This window comes from Antechinus flavipes, chromosome 6, assembly GCF_016432865.1.
Source record: "Antechinus flavipes isolate AdamAnt ecotype Samford, QLD, Australia chromosome 6, AdamAnt_v2, whole genome shotgun sequence".
Classification (NCBI taxonomy): Eukaryota; Metazoa; Chordata; class Mammalia; order Dasyuromorphia; family Dasyuridae; genus Antechinus; species Antechinus flavipes.
Window position 1 is genome coordinate 262,459,748 of NC_067403.1, and position 11,445 is coordinate 262,471,192.

General features: G+C 67.1%; 1 protein-coding gene across 1 annotated transcript; it reads left to right on the forward strand.

The window, feature by feature from the left end:
- The first annotated feature begins 537 nt into the window (after positions 1-537).
- Positions 538-6,120, forward strand: LOC127541728 (collagen alpha-1(I) chain-like). The gene is made up of 4 exons (XM_051966948.1): positions 538-1,446; positions 2,087-2,219; positions 4,478-4,715; positions 5,019-6,120. Exons 1-4 carry the CDS (start codon positions 538-540, stop codon positions 6,118-6,120), a joined length of 2,382 nt encoding a protein of 793 aa, XP_051822908.1.
- Positions 6,121-11,445: the final 5,325 nt, after the last annotated feature.

Sequence of the window (11,445 nt, forward strand, 5' to 3'; positions counted from 1 at the left end):
GAAATCCTAAGAACTGGGGAGCCTGAAGAGGGGGCCCCCAAGCTCCAGAGGAGGAGTAAGGCTCCCCCCAGCCAGCTTCCCGACCTCCCCCAGGCCTCCTGCTGTCTCTCCCTGGCCCTGCTCAGGGGGGAAGGGGGGTTCCGCGGTCCCCCTCCAGGACAGTAACACGTCCTCCTCACCCAGGCAAGGTCAGTCCTGGGGAGGGAACACGAGGACTTGGCCCAGCCCTGGGAGCAGCCCGGGAGTTCTCCCCCACACCCCCAAACACAAAAGCCCGTCGCCAGCCCCCCAGCCCTGGGAGCTCCGGGGCACTTCCTGGGGCCTCTCGGACCGGGCCGGCTCCGGACTTAGGCCGGGGTTCTTTCTGCCCCCTGAGATCCTGACACTCTGGGGAGGGCTTGCTCTGGCTCACGAGCCCGGGGGAGCCTCGGGAGAGCGCCTATGGCCTGTCTCCCACCCAAGAGGGTGTTGGGGGCTGGGGGGCGGAGAACCCATTATCAGCATCCATTAGCAAGCCCACAAGCATCTGCTTTCAAAATGGTGGCGCAGTTGCCCCCGAGCCACCGACCCTGCTCAGGCCACAGGGAAGCAGAGCAGAACGCCCCCCCCCGGGACCCCGGAGCCCAGCCCGGAGCAGGTGTGAATGCGCAGCCGGGGAGGGGATGGCCTCTGGGGACCAGGAGACGGAGCTCTGTGGGAAACCAAACTTCTGGGAGAGAGCAGAGCCGGCCGGGCTTCCAAACAGGGAGGCTCGAGGCTCTGGGAGCCAGCGGGGCCGGAGCCAGCCTGGGGGGGCCAAAGAGCATTTGTGCCATTAGACTGGATCCAGTCGCCCTCGCCCGCTTCTCCCCGGTCTCTTTTCTTCCCTCTGCCTCCCCTGGCCCCGGCCCTCTCGCCACCAGCCCCGCCACATCTTTCCCTGCCCGGCTCCCCACGAGGGCCAGGTTCGTAGCCTCATCTGCTGGGCCGGCCGTCTCCATCCCTCCCGAGGCCGGCCCCTCGCCCCAGCCCCTCACCCCAGCCTTCTCCCTCCTCTCATCAGAAATAGTGACGCCAGAACGGGGGGGGGGGGCAGGAGGGGACAGAGGCACGGGGAGCCCCCGGGCAGGTCCAGGGGAGCCATTGCAGACACAACAGCGGGAGGAAGGGCGAGAGTCACCTGTCGTTCGTCCCTCCCTGGAGCCGTGGGCTCTGACCAGTTGGGTGGAAATCGAGCCAGGCCCCATCCTGGAAGCCGAGTGGCCGCCCACCAGCCCGAGCGTGGCCGAGCGAGCGCACGGATGCGTGGGACGGAAAGGATCCGCGGGACCATCTCCCGGGGCCGCCGAGACCCGCAGGAGCTGGTGCCGAGGGAAACGAGCAGGGGATCGGGGGACGGGGCCACAAGGCCGCACGACCATCCCTTCTGACGCCATTTCCAACAATGAGACGATTGTTCCGGCTCCTGTGACGGAGAGAGCGTCCGCACCCAGGGGGAGGCTGTGGGGCCGGGGGGGGGGGGGGGGGGCTGGCAGCGCTCACTCTCTGACATTGTTCGCTGCATTTTGTTTTCCCGTTTTCTTGCCTTTTTGAGCCGATTTTTCTTGTGCAACGAGAGAACTGCACAAATGTGTTTACACATACTGGATTTAACATATATTTTTTATTAGAGCTTTTTATATACAAAACATATGCCCGGGGAATTTTTCAACATTGACCCAGCAAAAACTTCTGTTCCAACGTTGCCCCTCCTCCCCTCCCCCCTCCCCTAGATGGCGGGCAGTCCCATACATGGTAAACAGATTTAACATCTATTTTAACATGTTTAACATATATGGGATTGCTTGCCATCTAGGGAGGGGGGAGGGGAAGACCTGAAACACGAGGCTGTGCAAGGGTCAGTGTTGAAAGATTATCTGTGCAGATGTTTTGAAAATAAAAAGCTTTAAAAATTTACAAAAAGAACCAAAAAAAGACAACTACACTAAGACTATTGTAAGGCTCTGTATTGGCCGAATAGATGAATGTACAATAAAAAAAGAAAGAAATCAAGCCAGACCCCCCTTAGTTCCAGGTGAGCCCCTGGTGTCTCCCCCCTCTGCCACAGGCACGTGGAGCCCACGGCGTGCTGGAGCCACCCACAACGGCCCGGCTCGGCCTCGGCTCAGGGCAGAGACTCCCAGAGGGCGCTGGCCCGGTCCCGGGCAAGCCTCTGCTCGCCACTCCCCGAGGCCCAGGAGGCCCCAAATTCAGGCAGACCGGGAGGAAAGCTCTGGTGGGGCCGAGATAAAAGATAGCGGACGGCTTGGCCTTGGGGAGAGAAGGGAGGAAGAACGGGAGGAAAGCTCTGATGTTTCGAAAGGGGAAAGACTGTTAACAGAGGACAGCTCTCTGCGGCCGCCATTCATGCTCTGCCGTGGACGCTGTCGAGCTTCTCCCAGCCAAAAGGCTTCTGCACATTAAAGCATGGCGGCCCGAGTGGGCGGGATGAGGAGAGCAGGGAAGGGGAGAGAGGAGAGGACTGGACTGGACAGGACAGGACAGGATGGGGCAAGACAGGACAGGACAGGACAGGACGGGGCAGGACGGGGCAGGACAGGACGGGACAGGATGGGGCAGGACAGGACGGGACAGGACAGGACGGGGCAGGACGGGGCAGGACAGGACGGGACAGGATGGGGCAAGACAGGACAGGACAGGACAGGACGGGGCAGGACGGGGCAGGACAGGACGGGACAGGATGGGGCAGGACAGGACAGGACAGGACGGGGCAGGACGGGGCAGGACAGGACGGGACAGGATGGGGCAGGACAGGACAGGACAGGACAGGACGGGGCAGGACGGGGCAGGACAGGACGGGACAGGATGGGGCAGGACAGGACAGGACAGGACGGGACAGGATGGGGCAGGACAGGACGGACAGGATGGGGCAGGACAGGACAGGACAGGACAGGACGGGGCAGGACGGGGCAGGACAGGACGGGACAGGATGGGGCAGGACAGGACGGGACAGGATAGGACAGGACGGGACAGGACAGGACAGGACGGGACAGGACAGGACAGGACGGGGCAGGACAGGACAGGACAGGACGGAGCAGGATAGGACAGGACAGGACAGGACAGGACGGGGCAGGACGGGGCAGGACGGGGCAGGACGGGGCAGGACAGGACAGGACGGGGCAGGATAGGACTAGATAGGATAGACGGGGCAGGGTAGGATTGAACAGGACTGGAATGGACAGGACAGGACAGGACAGGACGGGGCAGGACAGGACAGGAGAGAGACCAAGAGCCAGAGAGCCTGGTCTCCAGTGGCAGACACAAGTACTGAGGAGCTCCCCTTTGGGGGAGCACAGGGTTGTGCCCACTGCCCGGGAGGAAGGCAGGGGCTCTGGCCACCATCCTGGGCCTGGCCCCGGGGCCAGCTTTCCTAGGCCCTGACACACCTGTGAACTTTCCAGGCCCCACTGGAGCCGGGAGGGGGGAAGGGGAGCCATCTGTCCACCCCGCCCCCACCACATTCCCCATGCTGCACAATTACCAGATGTCCCCCATTAGGGAACCCAAGGCCGGGAGAAGCCTCGTGACCCCTCAGGGCCAGGCTGCATTTCCAGATGGGCTCGGGCCCCATCAGGAAACCAGGAGGCTTCACACCTCCGCGGGGCCTCTGCTGTTCTCATTTACTAGGGAAGCCCGCATAAGCATCAGCTGGGGGCCGGCCTCAAGGGGGGGGGAGATCCCCAACACACACTCACACACACTCACACACAGATCACACACATACACATACACACACTCACACACACTCTCACACACTCACACACACTCACATTCACAAACGCGCTCTCCCCTGATCTGCCCAGTGACACTCCAGCCCCAGCTGCCCGAGGGTAAACTCCTGGAGGGCAGGGGCCGTCCTGCTTTTCTGTCACCACAGCGGGCGCACAGAGGCGGCACTTATGCTTGTTGCTGCTGACCTCACACACAAACACTCTCACTCTCACGCACCCGGGGCGCCGCAGACCCCCAGTGCCCCGGCCCTGGCCCCAGCCCTCACTGCCCCCAGAACCGGCCCCCGGCCACTGGCCATGAGGCTTCTTCCCTGAGTCCCCAGAGCCTCAGACCTCAGGGATTTAGTCACAAGCCCCCCGTGGGAGCCCCTCTTCTTTAGCTCTGAGGCGCAGGGCTCCCATCCGGGCTCCGGGAGTGCCGTGACCGCCCAGTGCCGGGAGTCCGGGGGACGGGGCAGGCGGAGCCCCCAGCTGAGCTCAGGGCCACAGTGGGGGGGCCCGGAGCTCGGCCCCCCCCGGCAGATCTCCCTCAGTGCCCCCGGGTGGGAGCGGGGACCGGGGTGTTTGAGCATGAGATGGGATTCACATCCTCGGCCTCCCAGCCAGGGAGGATTCCAAGGAAAACAGCCCAGAGAAGGTCACTGACTCCAGAGTGGAAAAAGTGATGGGCTCGGGGCTGGCTCCAATAACACGGCCTCTGCCCACAGGTATGCCGGGGGAGGCGGGCGGGGGACCGCAGAGAGAGGGCATTTTGTGTGGAGGCTTGGCGCCGTCCCCTGCCCGCTCCCAGCGTCTGCCCGGGGGCGGGGGCCGCGGGCGCTCCCTCCGGAATCGCGGGCTGGGGGCCCTTCCACGTCCCCCGGGGTCCAGGAGCGGGGACCTGCCTCGGGCTGGGGCCGAGAGCAGCAGCGGGAGGGAGGCTCCTGGCCCCGAGCACCCCGGAAAGTGCCCCCACCTCCCACCTCCCAGAAATTCCTCCCGAGCCTCAGAGAGGCGACCACCTTGGCAAAAGCCTCCCTCTGTTCCCCGGCTTCTCCTGAAAGGCCCATTCAAGGAGGAAGGCTGGGCCCCACCCTCCGCCCAGCCTGGCAGGAGCTCCCTCAGAGCTGGGGCCTGAGGGGGAGAGGAGGGGGCTGGGGGGGGGGGGCAGCGGCCTCCCGCACTATTCATGATCACACGTGGAGGGGGCTCCGCCACCCCCCAAAGTGGGCTCTGCTGGGCAGGGGGCTGTCTCCTGCTTGCCCTGAGGGGGGAGGCGGCTAAGGGCCCAGCCGAGTGGGCCGGCCGGCCGGCAGGGACGGGGGCGCAGAGAGGGTCCCTGCCTGTTCTTCAGGGCCATCTGGCGGGTGGGGGGGAGGGCCCGGCACAGCCACAGCGCTGCTGCCGCCGCCGCCCTCGGGTCAGAGGCCGGGGTCTGGCCCGGAAGCCCCTGGGCCACCTGGACAGTTTAGGCTGGTACCCCTCCCCCCAGCTCCCACTGAGGTGGAGGGGGTTTCTGGGTCAATCACAGCAGCGCCAGCTCCACTGTTTATTTTTAAATGACTTTAAAAAAGCCCAGGCTCCCCCCGCCGGGGCCTGGGAGCGGAATGTCAGGAGAACAGAGGCCCCCGCCCCCCCTCCCGAGGCTGCCCGGATCTGGGGCTCGCAGCCTCCCTCCCGGCCCCGCCGTCGGCTCGCCCACCCAGGCTGCCCGGAGCGGGCACTCACGCTGAGACGGCTTATCTTGGAGAGGCCGGGGGGGCCGCAGGGGTCCCGGAGACCTGCTCCCGGCCGGCACGCGCCGCGCTCGCGCCCGCCGGCCTCCGCTCGCCCCTCTGTCCTCCAGGGCTCAGCCTCCCTGCCCGACCCGGACAACTTCCCCCGCCCGACTGCCAGCCTGCGCCCCGTGCCCAGCACGTGGCTGCTCTCTCAGCCCTGCCCCAGGGGCGCGAGGCGCGGGCTGCACTCTGCCCTTTCCGGGGCCCATGCGGGGGCTGAACGAGGAACCAAAGCTGGGGCTCCTGGAGGGGGCTCAGGCTCTCTGGCCCCTGCCCCCGGTTTCCTGCGGCCGGCCGGCAGTGGTCCCGGACCGAGCCTCGGACCCGAGCCCGGCCGGAGCTCTGAGCCTGGCTACAGCAAGCTGGGGCCCGGGGCCGAGGGTCAGCCCCATTCCCGGGGTTTCCCCGGCCTGGGGCTGCGGGTGGGGGAGGGGGCCCTGCCTGGGAGGACGCGGGCACCCTTAGGGCGAGAAGGGCCATGGCGCCCCCTTTCGTTCTGCCAAACCCTCTGCTTCCTGTTTTCCAGACCCCAGAGCTCTGGGCCGGGTCCTCTGGACATCAAAAGGTCCCCGGAGGAGAGAGCCGGGGATTGAATTAAGTGTGAAGCCGGCGAGAGCATCTGGCCCGCATTTGCCCACAATTACCGGGCTCAGGCACTCGGGAGAGCGAGGGGGGAGGGCCGGCCGCTCGCCCCCTCCCCCTCCCCAGGATACACCCCGGACTCAAAGGCCTGAGGCCACCGGGCTGGGGGCAGGGTGGGGGGAGGGGGCTCAGCACAAAAGCGAGCCCCTGCAGAGGTGGGGAGTCGGCTCCTGCTTCTGGGAAGCCTAATTCCCCTCTGACTCGGCCATTGTCCTCTTAATGCAGCTTCCTTGTCACTTGGGAGGGCTATTCAGTGGGCAGTGGACCCCCCACATTCTGGCCCCGGGCTTCCCTGACCCCCCACATTCTGGCCCTGTGCTTCCCTGACTCCCTACTTTGGTCAGCCAGGTACTGGGAAGGCCGGAAGGAGGAGGGGGAGGGCCACCGTGCCGGGGAGTCTCAGTTTCCTCCTCTGTAAGGCCGGGCCTGGGCTGTGGGGGCTCCGGCTTTCCATCTCTCCGGGGCTGCCCCGGGGCGGGGGGGGGGTGGAGAGCTGAGCGGAGGCCCCAGGATCCCCAGCCTGGTTGCAGCCGGGACAAACAAAAACAAGGGGTGAGATCATTGCCCGAGCACATGGGCCTCAGGCCGTCCCTTAGCTGCAGGGCTGGGAAGAAGGGAGGGGGCGGCTGGCCGTTCCCCCCTTCCAGGAGTCCAGGAAGGCTCCGGGGAGGAGGAGGGCTTGCCAGGAGCTGTCGACATGATGGAAGAGAGTGTTTCTGAGGGGGCCAAGCCCCGCTGCAGGAGCAGCCGCTTGGAAGAGGCAGGGGGAGACGGCGGGCGCTGGGGGGCTGGGGGAGCAGGAGATGAGGCAAGGCCGGTGAAGGGTCAGCTCCTGCTGGGCAGCCCATAAGACCCCAGCAGCCGGGGCGGGGGTGAGGGGGGCTGCCATGTGCCATGAGCCCTTCCAGCCTCCGAAGCCATCCCTGCCCTCCCTTCTCGCTCCCAGAGAGTGCCCGCCGGTCCCCCCCCACCTTCCGCCCCCCCCCCGCACCCTCCGGCCCTGTCCCACTTGCTCCCTGAGCTGGAGCAGTATTTCAGGCCCCAGCAGGGAGCATGGGGCTCACTGGGCCCAGAACCGAGCCTCCGTCCCACAGGGAACTCATTAAAGGCGCTGGAGCGGGGGTCGGGGCGCTTAGAAAGGAGGGCGCGGGGGCCCGGAGCACACATGGACAGGCTGTGGGGAGGCGGGGGAAGGTGCCTGAGCGCCCCTCTCTGGGCCGGGGCTTTGCCCCGACTTCCCCTCCGGCCCGACGGCGCAGTGGGGGCCGGGGCCACGTGCTCCTCGGCCGGGGCTCCTCACTGCCCCCCAGCTCTCCCCGCCGTCCCAGGCTGGGCCGCTCAGTTCTGTGGAGCACACTGCCCCCCTCCGGAGGCCCGGCCGGGCCATCTGTGCGGGCGGGGCGGGGCCCGGCCTGGCAGGAGGCAGAGGGTGGGAGGGGGAGCCGAGGAGGCGCCCGAGGACCCCCGCTCCCCACCTCGCAGCTGCCTTGGCTTATCTGACCCACCCTGCTTGGTGTGAATATCCAGCGTAATAAATCACAAATAGCCCTCGCTGGGGGACCCGGCGGAACCTGTCAGATGGCTCCAGGCTGCTGGGACAGCTGCTTGGGGAGGGGGAGGGAGGGGGGCAGGAGACCCCGGCCTCCCCCATCCCGCCCGCCCCGAGGGCAAGAGTTCAGGCGGCCGGCCGGGGGCAGCGCGGCCGGTCCGGCCCAGGTGAGGCCGGAGCCCGCGAGGCCGGGCCGGGTCAGCTCTCCGCGGCCCGAGGCAAGGCCAATCTGCCTCCGCTGTCTCAGCAGCCCGGCTTCCAAAGCACTTTCCCAGCCATGATCTCACTGCTGCTTCATGACACCCCAGAGACGGGAGGGATTATTCACCCCCATTTTGCAGATGGGGAACCGAGGCCCGGCTAGGGGGCCTGCCTGTTTCCCGGCTTGCTTTCGGAGGGAGGGAAGGCGGGGGCGGGCGGGGGGCAACGGCCAGACAAGCCGGTGACCGCCGGCGACAGCTGCGCTCGGGCTTCTCTCAGACAAGGGGGGCCTTTTACCGGTTCTCGGACACCCGAGCCGCCCCGACAGCCCGGCCCAGCCTGGTGCTGTCGATTCATGCCCTGCACCCCCTGCCCCCTCCCTAAGCCCAAACAGCCTGTTCCCAGGACGCTGGGCGGGGGGCTCGAGCCCCAGCTGTTGGCGCCCCCCCCTCCGTGGGAATGAGCTGACGGGGCAGGTTCCCCCAGACACATGCCCGGGGCCCCTCTCCCCACTTGTGGAGCGGCTGGCGGAGCAGCTGACCGGATCCCCAAAGAGCAGCTGCGAGGGACGGGGTGCCAGAGGGAGGCCGGGGGGATTAGGGCCGTCACGGGAACGCTGCGGGGGAATGCGAGCCCCCCGCCCCCGCTGGCAGCCCCTCCCGGCCTGCGGCCCCCAAGACGAATCTCGCTCCACAGGAATGTCCGTCCCTCCTCTGGCTGCAAGCGGGCCTAAAGCGGCTCCCACGCTCCCACGCCCCAACCCGTAAAGCAAGAAAACGCCACTGAGGCAGAGGTCGGGGCAGAGGGCGGCCTCAAATGAACCCCCAGCTAAAAGGGCCACAGAAGGGTTTTGCAGCGGGGCCCGGGACGGCCCCAGGGAGGGCAGGGACGGGAAAAGCCTGACCTCTGACTCCCGGCCGGTCAGTTTGCAGCCCCGGGGCCCAAAGTACCAGGCAGCAGAGGGCAGAGGCTGGCACTCAGCCCAAAGGGCCAGAGGGTGCTCTGGGGGTCCTATGCTGTGGAGGGGCGCCGGGTGCCAGCAGAAACCTGGGTAGGGGGTGCCAAGGGGGGAGGGCTCCAGGCAGTCCGGAGGCTGGGGAACTTCTGCCCTCGTCCCCCATGTGAGTCCAAGGTGAGGCTGTCCGGGCCGGGGCCTTTCCCTTCCGGGCCTCCCTGGCTGTTCCAAGCCCGAGGCCTCACTGGCCACCTCAGGCCGCGGGGCTCTCCCAGATCCTCAGCCTCCTGGGCCCGGCAGCCCCTGCCCTGGCCACCCCTGCGTTCTCCGAACCCGCTCCTGCTGCCCGCCTCTCGGGTTAGGACAGAAGGCTCTTCCCGCCTCCCTCCCCGGCCCGCCCTAGTCCGGCCCAAGCGGAGCGGCTGCCGTAGCCCACAGGGCGGCCCCGGCTCGGACTTGGGGGATCCCTCCGCGACTGGATCCGAGAAACCTCGAGAACAAAGGGCCGGCCCGGAGACAGGCTCGCCCCGGGGCGCGGAGAGGTCTCCTTACGCGCTCACGCTTCTAGAGGGGGAAGACCCCGTTTTTCACTTAGGGAAACCGAGGCAGGCAGGGTAAGGGGCCCGTGGCCAGCCTCGCAGCCGGCGCCCACGCCCGGGCTGGTTCTCGGGGCTCCCGAGCTTGGGCCGAAATCACCTGGGGAAGCTGGGAGCGGCGCGGGGAGGGCAGGGTCTGCTCCAAATCAGCGCGTGGGGAGCTGGCGGGGCGGGGGCGGGGGCCGCCGGCCTCACCAAAGCCTTGTCACGGCCAGGCGAGTCTCACCCTCCGGCCTCTGGTTGTCATTACCGTGGCCACGGGGGAGGGGAGCGCCGGGGGCCGCGACAAGGGGAGGTCACCGAGGCTTCCTGGCCCTCATTATTTTTAAGTGGGCCGGGCCGAGGCTGCAGAGGAGGCAGCGGGTCTGGCCGCGGCGGGTGGCAGCTCCCCCGACCGGGGTCCCGGCCAGAGGCTGGGCGGAGGCCGGGGTGCGAACGTGTGGGGATCAATGAGCGTCTGTGTGCTGTGTGGCCAGCTGTGTCTATAGAGGCCTTAATGAGCAGGCCTCGAGCGCGATGGAAAAACCAGAGCGAGGCCCCGCCGGCGGGGCTGCTTAAAAGCATCTTTGTCTCAGGTGACCGCCCGCCTGGCTGGCTGGGCGGCCGCGGGGGAGGGGAGCGGCCGGCGGCACTTGGGGTCCCGGGGCTCGGAGGCCAGGGATCCCGGGGCGCGGTCCCCACATCTAGGGCCCCGGCAAGGCCCGGGACAAATGAAGGCTCCTGGGGGAGGGGGGAAGGGGGCCCCACTTAAAGTCTGGGACTCCCCCACCCCCACCCCACTGCCCAGTTCTGGTTTTTGGGAAGGACCCTCCAAACGGAGCCTGCCGAGTGTGGGAAAGCTGAGGCCAAAACCTGGTCCGCCTTCCCACAGCCCCGACCCGGAGACTTCCCCCACACAGCTGCCCCCCCCTTCCCACAGGAGGCACAAGGGCCCAACAAGAGGCTGAGGTGGGGTGTGGAGGGGGGGCAGCTCGGGGAGCCTTCCCTTTGGGCCCTGGACACAGGAAGAATCCGAGGAGGACTCCAGCTGCCCCCCAAGCCAGAGCGGAGACCGCCCAGGCCCCGCACCCCAGGCCCCGTGTCCCCCGTCAGAAATCTGCCCAGACTTCTGCCTGCCATCTAGGGGAGGGGGTGGGGAAGGAGGGGAAAAGTTGAAACAGAAGTTTTTGCAAGGGTCAATGTTGAAAAATGACTCGGACATGTGTTTTGTCAATTAAAAGCTATAATAAGAAAAATGTAAAAAAAGAAAATAAAATTTCATGCAAGTAAAATAAAAAAGAAAGAAATCTGCCTCGACCCCCACTCCCCTCCTTCAGAACTCTGCCGAGACCCCGCCGCCCACCCGGGCTCCCTCGGCCCCCAGACCCCGCCGCCCACCTGGCCCTGTTTGGAGGATCAGAGCGTGGCCGGGGAAGGAGGCTCTCCCACAGCCCCCAGAAGCGCCCATGAGGAGCGTGATGGAGAGCAGGGAGGGCAGGCCCCGGGCCCTGCCTCCACGGTGGCCCACCGGCAGCCCCGGCCCGCGCAGCCAGCCCTCGCCCTCCCGAATGGCCGTTGGCATAGCGGCAGCGTGGCCGGCTGGGCCTCTGGGTCTGGGGCCGGGCCCGCTCTCCGTGCTGGCCGGGGCTCAGCCTGCGGGCGCAGCCAGGAAGTGAGGTGGGGCCCGGCCGGTGAGCCTCCCGGCCACTGGGCTCTCCCCCACTGACTAATGGGCCCCGGACAGATCTACCCAATGAGACGCCCGGGGCGCGGGCGCCAGGCTGCGGGCTCAGCTCGCCGCTTCTTTCTAATCCTTTGGCTTTGGTTTTCACCCACTCGGCTGGGCAGAGTGTCGAGAGGGGAACGCTGCCCGAGGCACATGGGCATGTGCCCGAGGACATTCGGGCAATGACCAATCCCCAGCCACTGTGCCCGGCGCCTGCACGATGGGCGTCTGCCCAGCCTGCCGTGGGGAGAGGCCACCTGACCCTGCCGG